Raw genomic sequence first — 24236 nt, forward strand, 5'->3', positions numbered from 1 at the left:
GCTCCCCAGAATCTGAAGACCATTCCGCCCCCCTTACACTCAAAGTGTTCACGATGCTGGCTAGACATTTGCCCTGGGCTCATCCAATCTTGGGGAGACGCGGTGGCTGAGTGATAAAGCGCTTGGCTTCCGAACTGGGGGTACCGGGTTCGATTCCTGATGAAAACTGGGATTTTTTAAGTACGGGATCTTTAGGCACCTCTGAGTCCACCCAGCTTTGGTGGGTACCTGACATTAGTTAGGGAAAAGTAAAGGCTGTTGTTCGTTGTGCTGGCCCCATGACACCCTCGTTAACCGTGGGCCACATAAGGAGTTGGTCTTTACATCCGCGAGCACGCTACTCTGCCTCATCGTGGCATTCGCGTGGAAACGACCATTAGAGGAAGTGGTTATGCAAAATGGGTAGCAAGACAAGACTCCTGTGGGGAAGCCCACGGGTAGACGAGAGTCCACCCATTGTACGAGCGGAGTTGCAAAAGAGTCCCCACAAACCTGTCACACATCCATGCGCTGTTCCTCAAGGAACATAAATGGCGAGTCCCCCACGGTTAGCTTGGTATAACGAAGGAAAATGGCGGAGGCTCCCTGTGTTCTCGGCCTTCGGCCATGTTCAGCCAAGCATGCGTCCGGGGCCAAAGGCATTGGAAACAGCAAATGCTTTACATAGGCATTGACTCGGGTCTCTCCCAAACAGAACTGTGTTCTCACAGGTTTTTTGTTTTTTTACTGTTTGGCGTCCAAACAGGTTTTTTTTTCAAACTTAGAGCTCGAAGAGCCTTCGGCTCAGCTCTTAGACGATCAAACGGTCTTTACATCACCTGCCCCATAGATCGCAAGGTCTGCTAAACTATCAATGACATTAACATTTAAACTGTACATTAACTGAGGCTGATGCTGGTATATCTTAGACACGTTAACTCTTTTCATTAACTCTTTTTCATAAACTCTTTTTCATTAACTCTTTTTCAGTCATCAGCCTAACTCTTGTGTCGTGTGCATCAATCAGAGAAAAGAGGCAGGTCACGACGTCATATGTCATAGATGTCTACGTCGTTGTGGATCACGCCATGTACCAAAAGTATGGCTATATTGTATTAGAACTCTTAGGGTCAACTTAATCTGCTTCCACTAATCAGAAACTACATCATCTTAAATGGATAACATTCTACTTAACCCACACTCTATACAGAACTAAATAATCTAGATCTATATTCTCGATTTTTTTTTTTACCAGATGGAAGAATTGGCAGATAGAAACAACAGGGGAGACAAACGCGACAAAACTCGACATAGAAACTATAGCAACGATCAAGAGTTATGTCTCTTTATTATTTCACCAAGTGAGTTACATTGTAATGTCATAAATTATTTTCTTCATCAATAGTCAGTGCTTACATTTGACATACATTGCTAAATTCTGGTCTGCCATGACGAATTATTTTCATTGCTTTGAGGATTTTTACGACTAACTAAACATAGCACTATATTAGATTGACACATGAAATGCGTAGGACGTAATTATCTACTTTTTACAAAGGTTCTATCAACTCATTCCTGTCTCTCTGTCTGGTAAAAAGTGTGTACACATTGTTTCTCCCACGCCCATTCAATAATTCATTGACATAGAACGTCAGAGGTCTGTAAAACGTGGCAACGATCTATTGATCTCCACTGACCACAGGTTGCGACGTCGCTGGTCAGTGTTGATGACGATTGGTCTCACTCACAGTCACGTGTCCACAGCAATGATTGGACCATAGCGCTCTGATCAAGCTCAAAGCATGAGAGATTCTAAAGCATTTTTTTTTAAATATGTAAATATGTAATATAGAAGAAAGAAAAACGCACTTAGGTTTATATAAGTTCTTAAGTAGACTTACATGGACTAATTTCTAGTCATTTGTTTCACAGATTTTTTATTACTGATCTAATTTTTTTATTTTTTTTTAAGGCTAACCTTCGCTTACAGACTGTCAACAGGACTTCCCCTTACAGTTTGTCTATGCAAATTGTACGCATGGACATCGATGTGGTAAGCAAAATTCAAATAGCCAATCGTAGTGCTTGTTACAACTCACGTCTGCTTGTAATGAATCGGGGGCTTTTGTAAACGCTCAGTACGTTGGGCTAAATTAGAGTGTAGCATTATCATTAACAGTGCAACATACTGACTTTGGTTGTCACGCGCCTTTCGGCACACTGGGCGGCAAGCTGGCAACAGAGAAATCGTTGTCCAGCCAAGTCTGCAACCTCTTCGCAGCTGAAGTCCACTTAGTCCCACCTTGAAGGTGTGGCGCCAAGTTATACGAGAACGTTCCGTTTTTTTTTTTTTTGCGTTTTCCTTTTATCGGCTACCATGTCATTTCTACCCTCGGGGCGCGCGATTCATTCTGTCATAGGAGATGTCCCGCAAACTTTATACAAACTCATTAAGCTGTCGGCATAGGGTCTCTAGTGACTCCTGTGTTAAATATGTGGACTTTTAAAAATAGTATTACTATATACGTCATCTTTTTAGGATTGAATTTATTTATAGTCTTATAACTCTCGTGTGAAGTTTTTGATCTCCCATCGAGCGCCTCCCCAGGTGGCGGATAGGGGAATGCCCTCCAGATATGGTGGGTACCAGGGAAATAAAATACCCAGGGTGGACCAAAATCTAACCTGCTGCCTTGTAGGAAGTGGAGGGATCCACAAAGGCTAGGGTACCTTACCCAAAAATAAAGTCAGCTATCCAGAGAGCTGAAAGGGGCAGCCCCCCAGATGGCTATGCACAGGGCTTACAACTCTGTCATATAAAAAATACTGTTACGAAAGCTAATACACACAAGAAAACCCGGACAGATCTCAACGGAAAACGACCTAGACCTGGAAAAGGACATGATTTTTGTTTTGCGACAGGCAAAAACCAAAAGGCAGGCGACCCAAAGGCAGACCCCGAATGCGATGGATAGATGATGTGGAAGCAGATCTGAAGCAGCTTGGGGTTAGGGCTTGGAGACGAAAGGCCCAGGAGTGATCTGAATGGAAGGATGTGTTAAAGCAGGGCCCTCCATGGGCTGTAGCGCCACTGGGATGGATGGATGGATAGTCTTATAACTAAAGTAAAAGTAAAGTTCCACTTTCAGAGACCTTGTGGTCTTTAGGGCAGGCGATGTAAAGGTCATCTGTTTCTGTGGCCTACGTTTAACGAGGGTGTCATGTGGCCAACACAACGACCAACCGCCTTTACTTTTCCCCAACCAATGTCAAATACCTATTATAGCTCAGTGGACTCAGAGGCGCCCAAAGATCCCGAAATTAAAAATCTTAGTCTTCACCAGGATTCGATCCTGGGACCCGCGGTTCGGAAGACAAGCGCTTTACCACTCAGCCACCGCGTCTCATCTGACCACTGGTTACGGCAGACTTATTTTTGGCTAATGGGTGTGACAGATTAGTGTTGTACACTGCTTTTTTCTAAACTTCTTTTTTTTTAAAAAAAAGCGTACTTCCCTTGTACTAAATGTCTCTATAAAATTATCTAAACTTTATTTTTCTTATCTAGAACATCCCAAACTTGAATGGTTCCAACAATATTGCTCAAGCCCTGGACATTTTCACAAAATGGATGAATGGTTCCAGTGTACCCTACGACCATGCCGTTTTGATGACCTCGTGAGTGTTCGCTAGTAGTTTACGCTTTCGTTCTCAATACAATGAAACAATCTTATCTCTACTTACTATCAGGGGCGTAGCTAGGAATTTCCCTATCGTTTGGTGGCCCAGGGGGGGCTTAACATATTTGGGGGGGGGGGGCCTCTGCATTTTGCGTAATATTGAATTTTAGATGTAAAAAAAAAAATTGGGGGGGGGGTGTCCCTCAAGTGGGGGCCCGGGGGATTTTCAAATTCTCCCGCCCCCCCCCTCCCCCCCCCCCCCTAGCTACGCCACTGCTTATAATCTAAAAATTTAGAACATATACGGAAATGATACTGCGTTAATACCAAGTTCAATAGGAGTCACTACCAGGGGCGGACTGGGTGTCAAAATCGGCCCGGCATTTATAAACGATCCGCCCCATAAATTGGATAGCTTATGGTGGGTATTTAATTATAGGCCTACCTGTCCTCAGAATCATTATGGTAAGTTGGTATGTGTTCAATCCTTGTTAAAATTGTCATGTTCAGCCACAGCACTTTTATTCAATCAATGATAATGTATCAATGTTCATGTTTTATGAAGCCTAAATGAGTGTGTTGTATCAATATGAACATTGATACAACACACGTGGGTCGAGAGGCTAAATGCGCTTGAACTTGGCTTGTCTTGGCTACCTATGAAGGGGGGCCTCGAGGTTCGACACCTGACTCGGGCAGAGTTGCGTTTACTGAGCGCCTAAAGGCAGCACGGAAAACCAACTCCTAGATACCCCCTCCCCCCCCCCCAACCAGTCCACAAATGAGATTGGACCAAAGCGCTCTGAGCATGCTATAAGAGCATGAAAGTAGCGCTATATAAAAGCTATAATAATAATATTGTATGGTTTGTAAACACAAGCCTAACGCGATGCGTTCTAATTGTTTACAGTGGGATATGGTAAACTGGATCCCTGGCCTGTTTGAAAATCATCTAAGAGCACGTTGTCTCTAGGAGAGAGACGCTGTAGAGATAATCTGTGTAGTGGGGTAGCTAGGGTGGGGTGTGGGAAGAGGGGAAGAATTTGAATTTGTCTTAGTCTTAATCTTAGCCTTAGCTTTAGCCTTAATCTTATTCTTAGTCTTACTCCTAGTCTTAGTCTTTAGTTTATTACTTGCTGAATTGCTTACAAGTTTTAACTCATTTTCTTAGACTTAATCTTATTCTTAATCTTATTCTTAATCTTAGCTTTAGTCTTAATCTTAGCCTTAGCTTTAGCCTTAATCTTAGTCTTAGTCTTACTCCTAGTCTTAGTCTTTAGTTTATTACTTGCTGAATTGATTACAAGTTTTAACTCCTTTTCTAAGTCTTAATCTTATTCTTAATCTTAGCCTTAGTCGTAATCTTAGCCTTAGCTTTAGCTTTAATCTTAGTCTTAGTTCATTACTTACTGTATTGCTTACAAGTCTTAACTCATTTTTACTTCACAGCTTAGAGTTTAAGGGGGAAAACTCAGCAGGAGAAAAACTCACGTATCTAGGTAAGTGAGTGTAAGTCTTTACATTGAAACTGTTAATTCATCACTCATGCACATACGTAATACCATCAGTTTTGTGGTCGCAGGTCGAGCCTATGTGTCCAAGATGTGTAGCCTGAACTACAGTCTCTCTGTTGTTGTGGACAATGGAGCATTCCAGAGCAGCTACCATATGACTCACGAGATTGGACACAGGTAGCTAGTTAAGATAACATTTACATATTCATATTGATAAGATAAGATAATTTTGTTAGTCCGAAGAAATAGAAATTCGGTTTGACTATAATTGTCCACATCGGCATTTCTGCTATAACAATAACAATATACATGCAAATAAAGATAACCTATTCAACAAACACACATCATTCAATAAAAAAATAACTAAATAACGATTTTCGATATAAATAATAGAATATTGAGTTACATGTTAGAATTGGCCCTAAAAAAATATTTTCGATGGTCTTATTCGACCCCTGAAAATGTGTCAATCGACCCCCAAGGGGGTCGCGACCCACAGGTTCAGAACCCCTGTGTTAGGGAATGTAAAACCATAGATATAGATCTACATTTCACAAGTGACTATTGGGAATATAGATAATTTTTATACATTATAATGTGTTGTATATGTCGAGTTTGTCAATAATAATTATATAATGTTTTACTCTGACATAGTAATAATTTTTTTTTAAAAATAAAAAAAAAATAGAAAATTCCTAAACATTGAAGATCTTTCTGAGAAAATCACTGGGGAAAATGAGGTTTTAGTCCAGAGTGTAGATATTGCTGCATTTAACAAGATTTAATTGGACAAAGACTAGACTCTATTTAAAATTGTCATAAATATTATTTACACTTGAAAAAAGAAAAAATTCCTAGACAAAAAAAGCTAACCGAACCGGGAAACACCGACCCTCAAACAGCACACATTCGAGCATCAAGTTTACCAAATTCAAAAGAAACAAAAGAAACAATAGGAAAAGAAGAATACTTTTTAAAAACAGCTTATCTAAGGAAAATAACCGCTAATTACTACCATTTTTTCGAAAACTTATATAATACAGACGTTACTTTAAAAAAGAAGATGATTACGTCCTACGCGTCATGCATTTAGTCATGCATATTAACCAATGACTTAAATTCTGCCAAGTCACTGGTTTTCCTGGCTAGCTCAGGCAACCCATTCCATGCTCTAATAGCCCTAAGGAAGAAGGAGTATTTGTACAAATTTGTCCTAGCATATGGTACGAGGAATGTGCCTTTATCTTTGTGTCTTTCACCAAACTACAGGATTTAACTCCCATTCTGCTATATGAAACAAAATACATTAATTATTACTAAATGATTTTCTAGTCCCTTAATTTTTGGATAGATTCGTGTATTGTCATCCACTATAAGTAATTATGCAAAATTTTTACTTGATCCATGAATGGGAAGTGGGAGAAAAAAAGTGTCTAAACTTAATAAAGGGATTAAATCCATATATACATCCACATCTCTCATTAAGAAGCATTTATTCCCCCTTTTTTTATAGCAAACAAAATAATTAATCACCAAATATTTTAATTTCAATTCTTCTCTGTGTAGTCTTGGCGCTCAACACGACGGCACGAGCACCTCGGCCAATTGTAGTCAGAGCGACTCTTACCTGATGGTACCTGTGGGAATTAGTTCCGACACTTCGACTGACCATCCATGGTACTTCTCCTCGTGTTCTGTTAATAACATCAAGACCTACCTTGAGACTTCCAGCATTAATGTGAACCAAGGAACTGACATGTAAGTTTGAACACATCACTTTTGTCTCTAGCTATTATAAGTCTGGAGTTAGAAGGGAATGATTTTTAAGCTCGAAGACATAGGAAGATTGCTATTATTTCTTCTTATCTTATAAAATACAGACGTTACTTCAAAAAAGTAGATGATTACGTCCTACGCGTGTTCCTATCAATCTAGTCATGCCTGTTAATGACTTAATTTCAGCCGTCACTGGTTTTCCTGGCTGACTCAAACAATTCATTACATGCTCTAATAGCACCAGTGAAGAAGGAGCATTTGTACAAATGGAAGAAAAATTTATATAATGACCCAGCTATGACCTACATATAAATTTTTCCCTTGGCGTTTGATTAAGTTCTTTTTTTTTTCGTTATTCTTGATTTTTTTTTTTTGACGCTATGTATTCTCACGGCTCCTAGTATGTCTCCTCCACTTTTGGTCTTTTTTTGGCCAGTTATCGCTAAGTGTTCTTCTGGATGCAAGTAAGAGTAAGCTACCAACTGAGCTATTCTTTAACGGCCCTCCTTTAACCGCCTCCTTTGCTTTGTCTATCTTTTAACTTACTGACCTCCATCCGGACAAGCACATCCCGAAAGTCATCCTCTATGGTCAACTCGCGACTGGCTCAAGAAAAACTGGTCGCCCCCACCTCCGTTACATAGATGTAATAAAACGTGACCTCAAATCAGTGAACATCAATACTGACAATTGGGAAGAAATAGCTCTAGACCGCAACAGGTGGAGAGAGACAGTGACCAAAAAAAGCTATGAACAGTGAAAGTACATGGGTCTCAGCTCAGAAAGAAAAACGTATAATCCGAAAAACGGCCAGCTCCTCTACCACCGAAGAAAAAGCCACCTTAACCTGTGCTATCTGTGGACGGAAGTGTCTCTCCAAAATAGGGCTCCACAGCCACATGAGGAAGCGTGTGCTCTGAGATGAACCATAGTCGTCTCTACGTCTGAAGGAGGCCAATGAACTTATTGAACAACCTTGCCATTGGCATTCACAGATGCCCAAAGTTGATAGGCGTCTGTTCTTCTTCCAGCCAGCCTTTTTGCTGCTGAGCTGTGAGCTCTTTTGCAGACTGTGCCAGGAAAAAAAAAGGGTGCTGTTCTCTTTAGTTGTTCAGCACTGCCGTACAGGGTGTTGGTTATGTTGGGCTGTAGTGGATTGGGAAGGGGCAGTCAAAGAGGATGTGGTTTACGGTTTCAAAAAGGTGGGGTTAGTAGTTAAACAATAAGAATTGTCTCCTTACGATATGATTTATATGATACGATTTAGAAAGAAATTATTTTAGACAATGTCTCGTGTTCTTTACTTATGGAACTTAACTCACTTAACCTATTCTATAATTCTTAAGGTATATTTGTATAATGGCTGTGTTAAGTATGTGTATTATGTATCGTTGCCAAACAGAGTCGATTGCTTCTCAAAGAAGTTGCAGCCTATTCAGGAATTTCTTGACGAAGAAAAGGTCAAGGCCGGACAGAGGTATCCACCTGATCAACAATGTCAGATGATTTATGGGAAGACGTCTCGTGCATGTCCCGTAAGTGGAACTTTTTTCTAAGTCAACAGTGGACAGTTTGGGTTAAAGGCCTTCTTTGTATATAAAGTACTGCTTATCAATTGTCGTTTTGAATCAAATTTGACTTATTTACATTCCAAATGCATTCCTTCTCTTTAAAAAAAAAAAAAAAAATATTTTATTTCAAAAGTAAGAAATATTAAATTTAGCAATACACATTTTTTTTTCAAAACATTATTTTACAAAACAAATTGGCGGCGGGGGGGGGGGCATAAATGTGTTACAATTAGATTTCTAAAACCATTTCCCTTGCTCCCATGTGCTATCTTTTACATTTACTATTAATAGTAAACAGTTGTAAAAATAGTTTATTTTTAGGAAAACCTGTTGGGATAGTTATAAAAAAAAATAATACGTTTAGCATTCAGAAAAGAAAAAAAAAAACTTGCCGTTGCATCAAAACGTTCAAAGCTCTAAAATATTATTATATCGGATTTTCCATATTTTTCTCATTCTTGAGATCTAAATAGGACCGGACAGACTACGCAACACTAATAGCTGCTATTCTCTTTTCGTGGTTTAATCGGAGGGTCGGAAATGATTAGACAGGAAATTTGTTGCATTCATGGTATTCTATTTTTTTTGTCTAGGATGCAGGACAAGGAAACCTAGAGAATATTTGTACCACAATGGGCTGCGTGAATCCAGACAATCAAACGTTGTGTAATATCCATTTCGCCGCAGAGTGGACGTCCTGCGGGAATGGCAAGGTAGGTCCTGGTCATCCAGGGGCTATTAAAATCGGCTGGATTCAACATTTACGTTAGATGACCTTTGCTGCCCAGCTAGAATATTTTTGAGATTTGGACTAGATAATAACAATAATAACAAACCTGCAACATCACCTGAAAATTCCTCAATGGAAACTGATAAAGGGACTGCAATAAATTGTATTTGTCTTTGACGAAACTCGACCCTGGCAGTGCCAGAGAATGGACATTTGTTCGTTTCTAACATATAATAATCATTATAATAATAATAGTAATAATCTTTATGAAAAATTAATTAAAACGTGAGTATTTAATTAAAACTAAATTGGACCCTAGCCCTGTTTCTAAGAACATTCATCCAGCTCTCTCATTTATACTGACCATTTCTATTTCTGTCGTAGCTTTAAAAAACTGGCGTCTTCTAACATTCATCCAGCTCTCTAATTTATACTGACCATTTCTATTTCTGTCGTCACTTTAAAAAACTGGCGTCTTCTAACATTCATCCGGCTCTCTCATTTATACTGACCATTTCTATTTCTGTCGTCACTTTAAAAAACTGGCGTCTTCTAACATTCATCCGGCTCTCTCATTTATACTGACCATTTCTATTTCTGTCGTAGCTTTAAAAAACTGGCGTCTTCTAACATTCATCCAGCTCTCTAATTTATACTGACCATTTCTATTTCTGTCGTCACTTTAAAAAACTGGCGTCTTCTAACATTCATCCGGCTCTCTCATTTATACTGACCATTTCTATTTCTGTCGTAGCTTTAAAAAACTGGCGTCTTCTGTTATTTTTTTACACTCTTCCAATTTTGAGGTGATGTGGCCTGTGTTTGAACCCAGTGGAGTAGCTAGGTATTTGACATCATTAGTACCCCGGGGGTTGACCTCTTTAAGGGCCCGTGCATTTTGACATGCGAAATCATGACATGAGATAATGGCGTGATATTTAATGCGGTATTTAATGAAAAAAAATTCACTCCTTTGGTTGTTTTATTAAGCTCCATTATAGCCTTCTTATTTCTTTGTCTTCCAGAGATGCTCCATGGGGAAGTGTATTAGTGACCCCGAGGCTCCAGACATTGGAGGTAGGATACATTTCATGTCAAACCTTTCAACATTAGAGTTAAGATCCATGTCATGTCAAACCTTTCAACATTAGAGTTAAGATCTATGTCATGTCAAACCTTTCAGCATTAGAGTTAAGATCTATTTCATGTCAAACCTTTCAACATTAGAGGTAAGATCTCTTTCATGTCAAACCTTTCAACATTAGTGGTAAGATCTCTTTCATGTCAAACCTTTCAACATTAGAGTTAAGATCTATTTCGTGTCAAACCTTTTACCATTAGAGGTAAAATCTATTTCGTGTCAAACCTTTCAACATTAGAGGTAAGATCTATTTCATGTCAAACCTTTCAACATTAGAGGTAAGATCTATTTAATGTCAAACCTTTCAACATTAGAGGTAAGATCTCTTTCATGTCAAACCTTTCAGCATTAGAGTTAAGATCTATTTCATGTCAAACCTTTCAACATTAGAGGTAAGATCTCTTTCATGTCAAACCTTTCAACAATAGAGGTAAGATCTATTTCATGTCAAACCTTTCAACACTAGAGTTACGATCTATTTCATTTCAAACCTTTCAACATTAGAGTTACGATCTATTTCATGGACCAAAGAGGCTAAAAAGTGGATGCCAACTAAGTTGATTTAGACCTAAACTACTCAACTTTTCAATACATTGATTTGACTCCACAAGCATCTTCTTCCACATAGAAAATAAGGTCACGCTTATCATTGCCCTCATGTTTCATACACAATAAAAGTGTATACAAGTGTGACCAACTTTTACTGTTTCAAGAAAAAAATCCTTATGATGTCTATGTTCTGTCTGTACAAGAAGGATTTTGTCCATTTTTACAGATACAAAAAAAAACACAAAAAAAAAACCCAGCATACTATTCTGTTGGTCTTCTGTAAAAAATGTTTTGTTTTTAAAATGACATGTTTCGGATGTCCCTTTACAATTGAAGGTGATCTACTTTCTAGTTCAAACCTCCCGCAAGATGACGAGGTATGGCAGCGGGCAGGGTCCCACACCTCACGACCAGGCAGCCATTATGTCATTAAAAGAAGTTAAGAATTAGTTGACTAGAGTAACACCTTCAGTAAAATCACTAAATTTAGAAAGCCTTCAGGATAGAAGACTTAGAAGTAAAGTAGCAATTATACATAAAACACTGAACCATAATCCTCAAATACAAAAACAAAATCTAATAAAATACTCAGAAAGACACAAAGATAAAGTTTAATTTCGCGTTCCATATGCTAGGACAAATTTATACAAATACTCCTTCTTCCCTACTGCTATTAGAGCATGGAATGGGTTGCCTGAGCTAGCCTGGTAAACCAGTGACTTGGCAGAATTTAAGTCATTGGTTAACATGTATGACTAAATGCATGATGCGTAGGACGTAATCCTCTTCTGATTTCTTTTGTTGAAGTAACGTCTGTATTATATAAGATAAGATATTCTACCATAATTGATGCTTACATCCAGTATTCCTTTCTTCATGATAATATAAATAAAACGTATGATTGTTATATTGACATTGTATTGTTGCATATTTACAGACTGTTATCTAGGAGATAGTCTAGATAGAATTGACGGTCTAAGTTGCAGTCGGGCCATTCTTGATCGTCCCATGAGATGCTATGACACAAATGTCAAGACTAAATGTTGCAAATCGTGTCAACAAATTTCTGCAGTCAATCCAAGTTGTAAGTCATTTATTGCATTTTTTATGTAAGCTTATTAATTAGTCTTGAGGTGATAAAGCAGGAATAGATTCTAACCCTTTTCCTTTGATCTGATAAACTAATCTATTATCAGAGAAACTTATCAGAGAAACCTTATTCCCTATGGTAGCAGAAACATACGATAATAGCTAGGGGAAAGGACAGTTTTTAATTAACTTGCGTTTCACTGGATATAAGAAACAGCTTGGTGACTAAAAAAAATGAATTGACTAGAAAATATACGTGTTAATGACGCACTCTTAAAATCATGGGCTAATTATATGTTTTTTTTTAATTATTTTTTTTTTTGCGGTACCGATGTGCGACAAATATTAGCTTTTTTGTATTAGTGGTGTGTTAAAAACATTGAGCCAGATCTCATTCTGTCACGGATGAATGCATGTTTTTATAGTCAAATTTTACTTATATATGTCAGTGGGGAATGTTTTGATTTTTTGGCACATTTTAGGGCCATGTCGTGCTCTTTAGGGCTCTTTTCCTCTGCCCAGTACAAACAGGACATCAAAAGCAATACGAATAACAAATAACACGTAAAGGTGTATTTTTTGCGCCCGAGGACAGTTGACAGTGAAGACTTAGTGTGTGAATCTCGATACCACATAGTTTTGTTAATGGACCTCATTCACCAATCGTAAACAAACAACATTTAGTCACGTGATCTTATTGATAAAACAATGGGGAAAAAAACCTGTCACGTGACGACCATCATGAATTAAACATGAGATCGTAAATTATATAGAAGAGATAGAGCACCACTTGGCTAAATGTTGTTTGTTTACGGTTGGTGAATGAGGTCCATTATAGCAGAAACAGAGGGACGCCTAGACAGTAGTTTGCTTAGAATGTGCTTTCCATAGAAATTAATTAAATAGCATATCTTCCATGTTATTAACAATGTTAAGAGTATACATGAAATACATGGATGCAGTTCTCTTTTAACCTTTCTTCTTAAAAAGATATAAACTAATAATAATGTTCGTTTAATAGAAAGTTTTATAATCTCAACATGAAATGTTTTTTTTTACAAAGCTTATATCAGCTAACTAGAGTCAGTGGTAGGCTAGGTTAGTCCTGGGTTTTATTTTCTGGCGTGTCTGAATCTATTCAAGCGTGACAGTTGACACGTATCTGTGAATGCCGCACGCGCCTATCCCCCGTGCTATCCTGTAGTAGCCATCCTCCCCGAACTGTCTGCCCCAGGAGTTTTTGACCTTCCAGTAGGAGACGTTCCTGTCAACGCCATAGCCCACTAACAGACAGGCGTGGTTCAAGTCATAGGGCCGACAGCGATCTAAAGGGAGAGAGAAAAAAAACACTTAAAAGTCAAGCAAAACGTGTAACTCTTTTGGCTGAAAAGGGGCGGAGAGTGCCTTAAATTTGACAACTCAATGCTACTTCCGCCATTGTAAAAAGATGTTTTTTTTAAAGGCTTAATAATTGGCGTTTTTCTCTTCTGATCAGCAAACACTGTAATACAAAAAAAAGTAATAATAATAATATTATCAAAACCACTCCCATATTTAGACACGATTGTTGTTTTTCTAAACCAGTGTTTCCCAAACTGTCAACCGAGGAACCCTAGTGCTCCGCCAGGCCTGAATAGGTGTTCCACGAACTACTGGAATAATTAACTAGTTGTCCACAGTGTGAATAAACCTCTCTAAAAATAGGTAAAGGTCACGCTAAATATCCAGAATGTGCAAAGTGTTCCATTAGAGCAGGGGTTCTCAACCTGTGGGTCGCGACCCCCTTGGGGGTCGATTGACGATTTACCAGTGGTCGGCAAAGACCATCAAAAAAGTATATTCTTCTATTGCTGTGTGTGTGTGAGCAAGGGGTCGCGGCAGAGTGGGGGATTGTAAAAAGGGGGTCGTCGAGCTTAAAAGGTTGAGAACCGCTGCATTAGAGAAAACGTTTGGGAACCACTGTTCTAAACAAATTCACTGTCTGAGTTTGGAATTAAAAAGCTGCCAATACAGACAACTCTTTGTGTCTCGGTATACGATAAACAAATCCCAAAAGTAGTCCGATAGGGGGAGCTCCTGACTTGCACAGAAAAAAAAAAACTGCCCACCCCCACCTCCGATATGAGTGTTTTAAAACAGGACCTCGAAGCAGTGGACATCGATGTTGACCACTGAGAAAACATGCACTTGGCCGCACCATGTGGAGATGGCTGCCTGGTCGTGCGGTTTGCGCGCTGGAATGTCATTTAAATTTTATCGATGGTCCCGGGTTCAAACCCTGCCCGCTCCCATCCCCTGTCATCCTTCTGGAGGTTTCGACTAGGAAGTAAATTATCTTCAACTCTGAAGGAACATCCGAAACATGTCAAACATTTTACAAACAAACAAAGACAGCAATGGACAGCGAAAAGGCAATGACCTCTACTGCCAAAAGAAAACTCGAGCGTAACTAAAACAAATGGCTGGTTCCTCTACCACCAAAGCATTGTCACATTGAGCTGCGCTGTTTGTGGAACTCTACGAAATGAGCCGGCCAACAATGGCTTCATTTAGACCTTGACCTAATTATACGAATTCAAGTTCCTATTGGAAATTACTGTTTGCGCATTGACGTGATGTCCAGATGTCTTCCTAGCCAACATCCTGCTGTCCCCCCCCCCCCCCCTCTTTTCACTATTGATCGTATCATAGATTTATATGTATAACAAAATATATATATATATATATATATATATATATATATATATATATATATACCTGGTACAAGGATTCCACTTTTGTAAAGCTGTAGGTCACTAGCGTCGACTGCACAAGTCAAGGGGCCTTCTGTTTCCAGTACATGCGCTATAGTTTCTTCCTCGGGCATCACATCTGTCCAGGTGTTGACCATCAATCCCTGGACGAACTGAGATGTGTCCAGTTTAGCTGGACAGCTGTCCGCCTTATCGCAGTCGTTTAAGGGATACCTTTCACACATCTCTGGATCATATCCCTGGAACATATTACATAAAAGTGGAACCAAAGGTAGCATAGTAAACCAACTTGGGGTAGAATGGGATCCTTGTCGCTGGTTACCCACCTAGGAGAAGGAAAACTCTAAACCCTAACATCCGCTGCCTTGCGGCTATTCCCAAACGTGGGAAAGGCTTCGTGAGTCAGAAAAGTAACAAAGTTCCCTCCCTTTGATCTATAGGGCAGATAGGTCATCTGTTTCTGTAGCCAACGGTTAACGAGCAAGGTGTCATGTGGCCAGCACAACGACCAACCGCCTTTACTTTCCCCAACTGAAGTCAGGTACCTTTTTGAGTTGGGTGAACTCGGCGGCGTCCTAAAACTCAAAATCCCAGTCTTCATCGAGATTCGAACCCAGGATCCCAGTTTCGGAAGCCAATCGCATAACCACTCAGCCACCGCCCCCCCCCCTTCAACAAAATGTTGTTACATAAACAATATGCAATTATGTTGCTTTTTCACGTAGGGGTTCGTGGGATGTTTTTACTATATAAATGGGATCCGGGTCAAAATAAATTTAAGAACCTCTGTTTTAGAAGATCTTTGTTTTAGGATGATAATCTCTCCAAAATATTATATTTAAAATGTTTATTTTAGATTTTTTTTACTAACATAATAAACCCACATCCGTTGGAAAATACCCAGCAGTTAAATAATTGTATTTTGTACCGGTGGAGCACAAGGTTTACATGTTCCAGATCCCACACAGTAAGGATACATCTCCTCTGTAGTGACTCCACCAACTTTCTTAATGTATCTGAATACAGCATATGGCAGTCCACCGTTGATCCCACACGCTAGACTATCCGAGAAGAGATCTGTTTAGAAATAAGGAAAGATCTGATTGTGAGAAAGATCTGATTATGAGAAATATTTGATAATGAGAAAGATTTGATAGTTAGAAAGATTTGAATGTTAGAAAGATCTGATTGTGAGAAATATTTGATAGTGATAAAGATTTGATAGTTAGAAAGATTTGATTGTGAGAAAGATCTGATTATGAGAAATATTTGATAGTGAGAAAGATTTGATAGTTAGAAAGATTTGATTGTGAGAAATATTTGATTGTGACAAAGATTTGATAGTGAGAAAGATCTGATAGCGAGAAAGATGTGATAGTGAGAAAGATGTGATAGCTAGAAAGTTCTGATTGTGACAAAGATTTGATAGTGAGAAAGATCTGATAGTGAAAAAGATGTGATAGCTAGAAAGTTCTGATTGTGACAAAGATTTGATAGTGAGAAAGATCTGATAGTGAAAAAAATCTGACAGTGAGAAAGATATGATAACAAGAAAGATGTGATAGTGAGAAAGATCTGTGAGAAAGATCTGATAGTTAGAAAAATCTGATTGTGAGAAAGATCTGATAGTGAGAAAGATGTGATAGTGAGAAGAAAAGGAATGCATACTAAGAAATGCCTTAGGTTAATGTGCTCTGACGATGCCCGTGACTACGTTTACTTGAAAATCTAAGACAAAGTTAAAAACTAAAATAGTCCCACAAAGGGGAACTCACTGTTGCCCCCCTTTACAGATAGTCTGAGTCTTAGCAAAAGTTGAATTGTCTTCCTTTAGTCGCATACCAAAAATTAGAGGGAAATAAACGATGTCGGACTTTTACAAAAGAGAGACAACTTTTGAGGTACATTTCAAGAATACAAAATAAACACCTCTACCCAGTTTCAATCAAAACTTTTGTGTATCTAGACGCGAAGAAAAAAAAAAAAACATAGCAATTTAAAAATGGATCTGTTGAATTCAAGATGATCTAGGCCCATACTTCCAAAACCTCGAATGTGATTGGCTTTACAAAGCGACGAATTGATTCGTAGCTATCTTCCTGTGATAAAATCTTTCTCATCTTTTTCGCCAATGGAAAAAAAGGTCTTATTTCTGGGGATCTAGTCATTCAAGTCAAATTATATGGAGAAAGACAGTCAACAGATCATGTGTGGTGCCCCAACGGTTCAACAGACTTTGGGTTAGGTGAAGTTGATCTAGTCATTAAATGTAGGACACATTTGTACAAATGCTTCTTCTTCCCTAGTGCTATTAGAGCACGGAATGGTTTGTATGAGTCAGACAGGAAAACCAGTGACTTGGCAGAATTTAGGTCATTGGTAAACATGCATGACTAGATGCATGACGCGTGGGACGCAATCATCTTCATTTTTTGAAGTAACGTCAGTATTTGATAAGATAAGAAGATAAGATAAGCTGTCTGTTGTTGACATGAGACAAAATCTTACCTGGAGCCACGGCTAGACAATCGGCGACCTGTTCCACCGACAAATTGACCGCTGGGTTTCCCTTCATGGCCCACCTTGACGAAATCATGTCAAGCGTTGAGAAGATATAACAGGTTCCGACCTTGCCTTGATTTCGGACAGGAGGCACCACTCCTTTCTTTGTCCAGTCGATTTCACTGACCAGTTCTGTGCGTGACTTCCGAGATCTTGGAAATATTCTTTGGCTTGATGCATTGAATAACTAATGATGGCGAGTTCGTGATTTAGGATATTACAACTTTAAAGGTGTCACGGATGAATGTGTGTATGTATGTATAATCTTTTTTTTACATTCTGCGCGAATGACCGGAAGTGTGTTGGTTGTTAGACAGAGACCAGCGTGTGTGATATGCAGTAAAGATGATTAAAGTTTATGTGTTTGATCTAGTGGTTTCATTGTTTTATTTCGTTAACTAGAACTGAACCAGGGACACCTAGACGTATCGAGAACTAAGGTAGATTCTATCGAGTTATTATTATAAATATAATAAGGAATCTGTGACAAAAGGGAAGCTCATATATTTGTTTTTATATAATATGTATTTTGATTGAGAGAAAATGAATATATTATTCTTTTTATTTTATTTTCGATAATAACTTTGTAATTGAAGTTTTTCTGACGTCATTTTTCTGTGCATCCAAAACGGTCAGACATTCACTGGGTTTTGTATGTGACGTCACACACACCTGTTAATTTAGTCTATTGACTAACTATATAACGGAAGCCATACAGTAAATTGTGTAATCTCGTAATACAAATAAATCTTGATCTATGCAGTTAGATCTAGATCTTTTAAGCAAAGAAAAAAAAATACAAGTTAAAAGAAGATCTCATGCTTGACTATAACCACGGCAGTGTGTATTTTCTCGCCTGACCACTCAACACACGACAAACACTACCTTTGTCTTGTCATGACCGACTACACGTAGCCTAGCCTAGCCTCACACTGACCAGTTTGCTAGAATCAGTCAGATACACGATCTATTTACTTTTTTGGTACAGTGGAGGGGTGTTGATAAAAAAAAATGTTCTCTAGTTGGTTATCCTAATGCTTCTCGATCTTCCTAACCTGGGGGGTCCTGGGTTCGAATCTCGGTGAAGACTAGGATTTTGAAAAGCACGTCTTCATGTCATGCTTTATGCATGCTCAGCGCGTTCTGGTCCTATCTCTTGATCTGTAGCTGGAAGTATCGGGAACAAGGTTCTGCTCAGCAAAATTAGCTCAAATTGTAATTTAAAATATTCCTGCTGTACATCGAGTTTCAGTGCCGGCCATAGCAATTGCGGGGCACTATGCGGAAGTGATTGTGCGGGCCTAGCCTGGGTAGGGATAAGCATAATGACATAATGTCAAAATTAAGATTTTGTATTAGAAAATGCATTCGTCTTTGCAATACATTTTTATGAAATGAAAACTACCATGCCTTTTTTTTTTTTGTATCGCACCTACGACTGGCTATCCAAAATGACAAAATTTGTTTATTTTTTCAGGAGTTTTTAAAGAGTTTTTAGGAGATTTTAATAATTTCAGGAGATTTCCAGGAGTCCCTGGAAAATCAGTAGGCTGCGGAAACCCTGTTATTATGTATACGTTATAATAGTTGAATTTAATAATTTACACCTAGAATTAGCGCGGGGGCCTATGATAGTGCGGGACCCTCTGCGGCTGCATAGGTTGCAGATTCGAACTTGTTGGGTAGCCAAGCGATTTGCGCCACTCAACCCAACTTCTACGAAAAAGATAAAAAAAGAGGGTCGGGTATGACGTCTGTGTAAGTGATTTACTAAAATACAGTCATTGCAATGTTGGGTATTTTCCACTAGATCTACGTTTCTTTTTTGTAATGATGAAAATTACATTTTAATTGAAGGAAATGGTGTCAGATTTTACCAGTTGTTTCAATGTATTCTCCTGTATTTGATGGTTGTATTTTTAATTACTGATATCTATTCAGACTTACTTTAGCAATCCCTGGTATCAACTGATTCTTCAGAAACTCTTGTGGCGTTAAATCAGCGAATTGGGTCAGTCCAAATGTGGTTAGCCCGCCATGTTTCTCGTTCAAATCAAACGCACGTTGCACATTGGTTTTAAATATTTGAAACCTTGGGAGACAAACGACTTTAACTTGTAGAACCAACAAAATCAACAAAAAATAGTATTTCTATTCAATTTCATTGTATACATAAAAGGTGTAGGCCTTATTGCATGACTAAAAAAGATCAATTTTTGCACTAGAAAGAAAGAGCACTTTTATCCTAGCAAAATAAAGATATGGATTTCAAATTGCGGGATTTTTAGAGCGCCCTACCTAGATTTCACCCAACTCTAATTGGCACCTGGCTTTAGTTGGGGAAAATAATGTCGGTTGGTCGTTGTGTTAGCCCCAGGACACCCTGCTCTTTTACCGTTGGTTAAATAATAAACAGGTGAATTAACATCAACTGCCCTATAGATCGCAAGGTCTGAAGAGGGAACTTTATTTCTACTTTACTAAAAAGAATGAGAAATGTGCCTTTATTTTTAGTATTTCTGGGTATTTTTATTAGGTTTATTCAATGTTTCTAAAATCTTTTTTAAAAATAGTTTGTCAATACGTTTCTAATGGGAGACAAATAGTCTCTTATAAAGAATTACCTTCTCCATGTAGTGGACAGGTCAGCATAAAGGACTGAATGCTGTACCATCCAACGCTGAAAGATATCTAAGACATTATTCGGTTGAATGAACCCGAACATTGGGTCGTGACCTCTGGGAGAAGAAAATAATTTTGCTTTAAAAAAAAACGCTAACAAATGCAATTCATTTGTAGATACACATTCGTACAAAAGTTGAAATACAAGAAATTTTTGACACCCTAATCCGTGGTGGCTGAGCTGTAAAGCGCTTGACTTCTGAACCGGGGGGTCTAGGGTTCGAATCTCGGTAGAGACTAGGATTTTTGAGTCTCAGCACACTCTAATGGGTACCTCACATTATTACGGGAAAGTAAAAACGGTTGATCATTGTGCTGTCCACATGACACCCCCGTTAGCCGTCGTCCGTAGAAACAGATGACCAATACATCATCTGCCCTATAGATCGTAAGGTCTGAAAGGTGAAACTTTAATTACTTTACTTCAATCCCTAATTAATAAAGCTCCACACCGAACGTCGCGATAAACTTCTTATTCTTCGTTCTCATAGCTCCAATATAAATGAGGTTGTGTCAATGTGTTATACGCCATGAGGCCCATTGACTCCGGCTTCAGCCTGCTTTTCTTTTTGAGTATGCTCCCATAGCCTTTGATCAGCCAAGATCGTCTGCAAGGCAGCAGTTGTTTAATTTCGGAGTTGTCTCTCCTAGATGAATTACTATCCCAAGTTTGCGAATCTATCTACCCGGGTTTAGAGTTCTGACGCCCTACACTCGCTTTTTTGCAATCATTTCCCTGAATTTTTTTTTAGATGTTTTAAGACATTTTAAGTGAATCTCCTAACCACTGGAATACCCCCCGCCTCATCCTCCATGACTGCAAACCAGTTGGTCCACGGCTGTTTATTCGATATTCACAGCTAACCCTTATAGCTAAGGGTCTTTCTCCTATCCACCACCTGGGGACGCGCTTGGTTGAAGATGGTAGCTTCCCCTAGGACACGTTAAACGACCATCCCATTCTGTATTGACATAAGATGACAAGAAGCTACTACTTCGGCCTGGATGGCTAAAAATAATAATTATAATCATAAAAATATATTTTCCAGGAGAAATCGTGTTTTTTACGCCAATACATGTATTCATATTCTGTTATGTTGTCCAGCTTTTCTTTGGACGACCCTTGCTTCGAGCGTCGCCTACTGTTCGTCGAAGGTCGACTTAAGAGATTTATTTATGTCTTCCAATATGACCAAATCAGCTCAGTTCTCGTCTCTTCACGGTATTCAGGAGTTTTTCCTTTTAGCTAGCCAGTGTGATGACTTGTAACAGTACACATTTTTTTTTTTTTTTTTTTTTTTTCTGGTATCTGATACCCGGCATTTTTCTGCAGCATTTACTCTCAACGGTTTGAATTCTTGTTTAAACACATCAGCAATTATAATAATAATAGTAATAAAGCTAGTCTTCGATTCCGAAGATCAGTGAGGAATGCAGTATTTCCCGTGGCTGCGCAGTCCCAGCTGTGACCTACATATTTTGCCACACCCAAGGCAAGCATAACCATTGTCCACAGGTGGTCGATTTAGATTTTCTTTTCACCGTCTGCGTTTGTCCTCGGCAGCAGATTTTCCTTAGTTTAGTAAGAAAATAAATGGTTTCATAAACAAATGGCTGCTGAATTTGTATCAATACTTACCCTTTGAAAGCTTCCAATGCGCATGGTTTGGAGAGAAATAGAAACATCAAATTAATTAGCTTCATTTTTTGTGTGTTAATAGTCCAAGTGAAGTTATTAATGAAAACAATTAATCATTTAGTTTAAAATTAACTTTAATGTCAATCGATTGAAAGTTAGAAGACTGTCATTTAAATATGTGTCAGTTGAATGTTAGACAATGAACAGGCTGGGAGCTTGAACGCTCGATTTTTCTGATCCAACTATGAATATGCAAAACATCTCATTATGCAGCGTGTAGTCACACACAATATTTATTTGAAGATATTTTGGTCTACTGGTGTTTGAATAAATCGTGTGTTGTATACAGGGGTGTAGCTAGGAGTTTTCCATCATTTGGGGGCCCGGGGGCTTGACCTCTTTGGGGGCCCCTGCATTTTTTTGCGTAATATTTGATACTTAATGTGAAAATAAACTCATTTGGGGGGGGCCCATTAAGTGGGAACCCGGGGGGGCTTTTCAAATTCTTCCCCTGTCCCTCCCATAGCTACGCCACTGGTTGTATACTTGTAATCTAAACATGTCCATATATAGATCTCTGTTATATGACACAGTACACAGAATCAGCTAATGCCCCTAGTTGTGAATGAGTTTCGGCAGGTAAGTGTCATCGAATAGACACTCAGCAAAAGTTGAAACACGATTGGATTATTTAGGAAACACTCGTGGAATAGTACTTTACAAATTTCGAAGGTCAGGGTCATCGATTAAGCAGCAGTTATAAGGGTTTCTTGTAATGTGAAGAAGTTTTCAATAAAAATTTGCTCTTTGCGTCTATCGCTTAATCGTGGTTCTATGAAGTCATTGACGTTTTCCTGACGCAATTTTCCTGCACATTCAAAGCGGTCAGATTTGCAACGGGTTTTTTTATGTGACGTCACACAGACCTATATTAAGTTAATATATTGGATTATTGTATAGCGGGAAATCATACAGTCAAGTTTTGCGATCTCGTAAAAGAAATCAATCTAGGTCTATGCAGTTAGATCTAGATCATGTAAGCAAAGAAAAAATATGTGTTAAGAGTAGATCTACACGCTTGATTGATCACGGCAGTGTGTATTTTCTCGCCAGACCACTTACCACACAACAAGCACTATCGCTTGGTTGTCTTGTCATGACTGACTACACGTAACGTAGGCTAGCCTTACACTGACCAGTTTGTCAGTATCAGTTACAAAAACGACCTATTTCCTTTTTGGGACATGGAGTGGTGTAGATGCTAATGACACTTTCCTATGTATAGATACTTTTTTTTTTATAAGATAAATCACTATTTTGTAATTGGTTTGAACAAACCATTTTGATTCGTTTTTGTTTTGTTTTTTAATTAGGTTAAATCTGTTTAGCTTTTGAACTGTTGAAAAATTTTCACGACAAAATAATGTCAAGGACGTCAATGTTGCCAACTTACAGTAAAAAAAAAAAAAATGTAATGCATGTTCTTAAAAAAATATGATTTGCGGTGCTAAAAAGTGCCCGATCTATATCACATCACAAAGCTCCTTCTTCCCTAGTGCTATTAGAGCATGGAATGGGTTGCCTGAGCTAGCCAGGAAAACCAGTGACTTGGCGGAGTTTAGGTCATTGGTTAATATGCATGACTAAATGCATGACTAAATTTTTTGAAGTAACGTCTGTATAATATTATTATTATTATTATAGCTTTTATATAGCGCTACTTTCATGCTTATAACATGGTCCAATTTCATTTGTGGACCACTTGGGGGGGGGGGGTATCTAGGAGTTGGTTTTCCGTGCTGCCTTTAGGCGCTCAGTAAACACAACTCTGCCCGAGTCGGGTGTCGAACCTCGAGCCCCCTTCTATGTACCCAAGCGCACTTAGCCTCTCGACCACAAGATAAGATAAGATAACTTTAAAAAAAAGCTTAATATCAACATTTCCTTCTTTTTTTTACACCGGATGCACCAAAGAAAAAAGGTGCTTATATGTTTTCCGCCATATATGAAAATGCATGTTGCCTAAGTGTCACCTCCATTCGTCTTTTCACAGCGTGTCCTTACGGAGATCAAGCCATTGGCTGCTCGGTTGATAACTGCGCTGGGAACATGGACAAATGTTGCAAGACCTGTCGCTGTCGCTATGTCAGTGATGTGTCCACTATTGACGGTGTGTCTTGTGCGGTGCGCGTCAACCAGGACGGTGTCAACCACTGCTACAACGCAACTGTGTCGTCCCTGTGTTGTGCCACCTGCGGTGTCAGGCGGCCATCTTCCACCATTGCCAGTGAGTAGATCGGACATTTTTTTTTGGGGGGGGGGGGGAATAGCTCTAGATTATCTTCCACATTGATATGTGTCTCGTCGAGTGTCTGATGTAACTGTGTCGAGATTGTAATGTAACCTTTGGGAGGATTATCGCAGATGATTTGGATAAAGGGTAGAAAACAGAATCACTTGGGTACATTGCTTCTTCTGTGATATGTTGCGAAGTAAAATAAATAAAACAAATTAATAAAACAAATTATAGCTTTTATATATTGCTACTTTCATGCTTATATCATGCTCAGA

At 38.8% G+C, this 24236-nt stretch overlaps 2 protein-coding genes across 2 annotated transcripts in view; one reads left to right on the forward strand and one right to left on the reverse strand.

The window, feature by feature from the left end:
• Positions 1-24236, forward strand: part of LOC106079708 (metalloprotease mig-17-like) — a 43979-nt gene that overhangs the window by 14929 nt on the left and 4814 nt on the right. The window contains exons 3-14 of the mRNA XM_056044369.1: positions 970-1078; positions 1235-1340; positions 1952-2032; positions 3548-3657; positions 5109-5158; positions 5242-5350; positions 6740-6931; positions 8352-8484; positions 9114-9233; positions 10276-10327; positions 11878-12024; positions 23719-23952. Coding sequence (XP_055900344.1) covers positions 970-1078; positions 1235-1340; positions 1952-2032; positions 3548-3657; positions 5109-5158; positions 5242-5350; positions 6740-6931; positions 8352-8484; positions 9114-9233; positions 10276-10327; positions 11878-12024; positions 23719-23952 — 1443 coding nt within the window. The remainder of the gene's footprint in view (positions 1-969; positions 1079-1234; positions 1341-1951; positions 2033-3547; positions 3658-5108; positions 5159-5241; positions 5351-6739; positions 6932-8351; positions 8485-9113; positions 9234-10275; positions 10328-11877; positions 12025-23718; positions 23953-24236) is intronic.
• Positions 13039-22062, reverse strand: LOC106079705 (procathepsin L-like). The gene is made up of 7 exons (XM_013240904.2): positions 21666-22062; positions 19969-20082; positions 19292-19436; positions 17291-17531; positions 15711-15859; positions 14787-15021; positions 13039-13354 (listed from the first exon to the last, which is right to left on the reverse strand). The coding sequence occupies exons 1-7, from the start codon at positions 21728-21730 to the stop codon at positions 13164-13166; spliced, it is 1140 nt and encodes a 379-aa protein (XP_013096358.2). The 5' UTR covers positions 21731-22062; the 3' UTR covers positions 13039-13163.

Source organism: Biomphalaria glabrata, chromosome 10 (assembly GCF_947242115.1).
Source record: "Biomphalaria glabrata chromosome 10, xgBioGlab47.1, whole genome shotgun sequence".
Taxonomy (NCBI): Eukaryota; Metazoa; Mollusca; class Gastropoda; family Planorbidae; genus Biomphalaria; species Biomphalaria glabrata.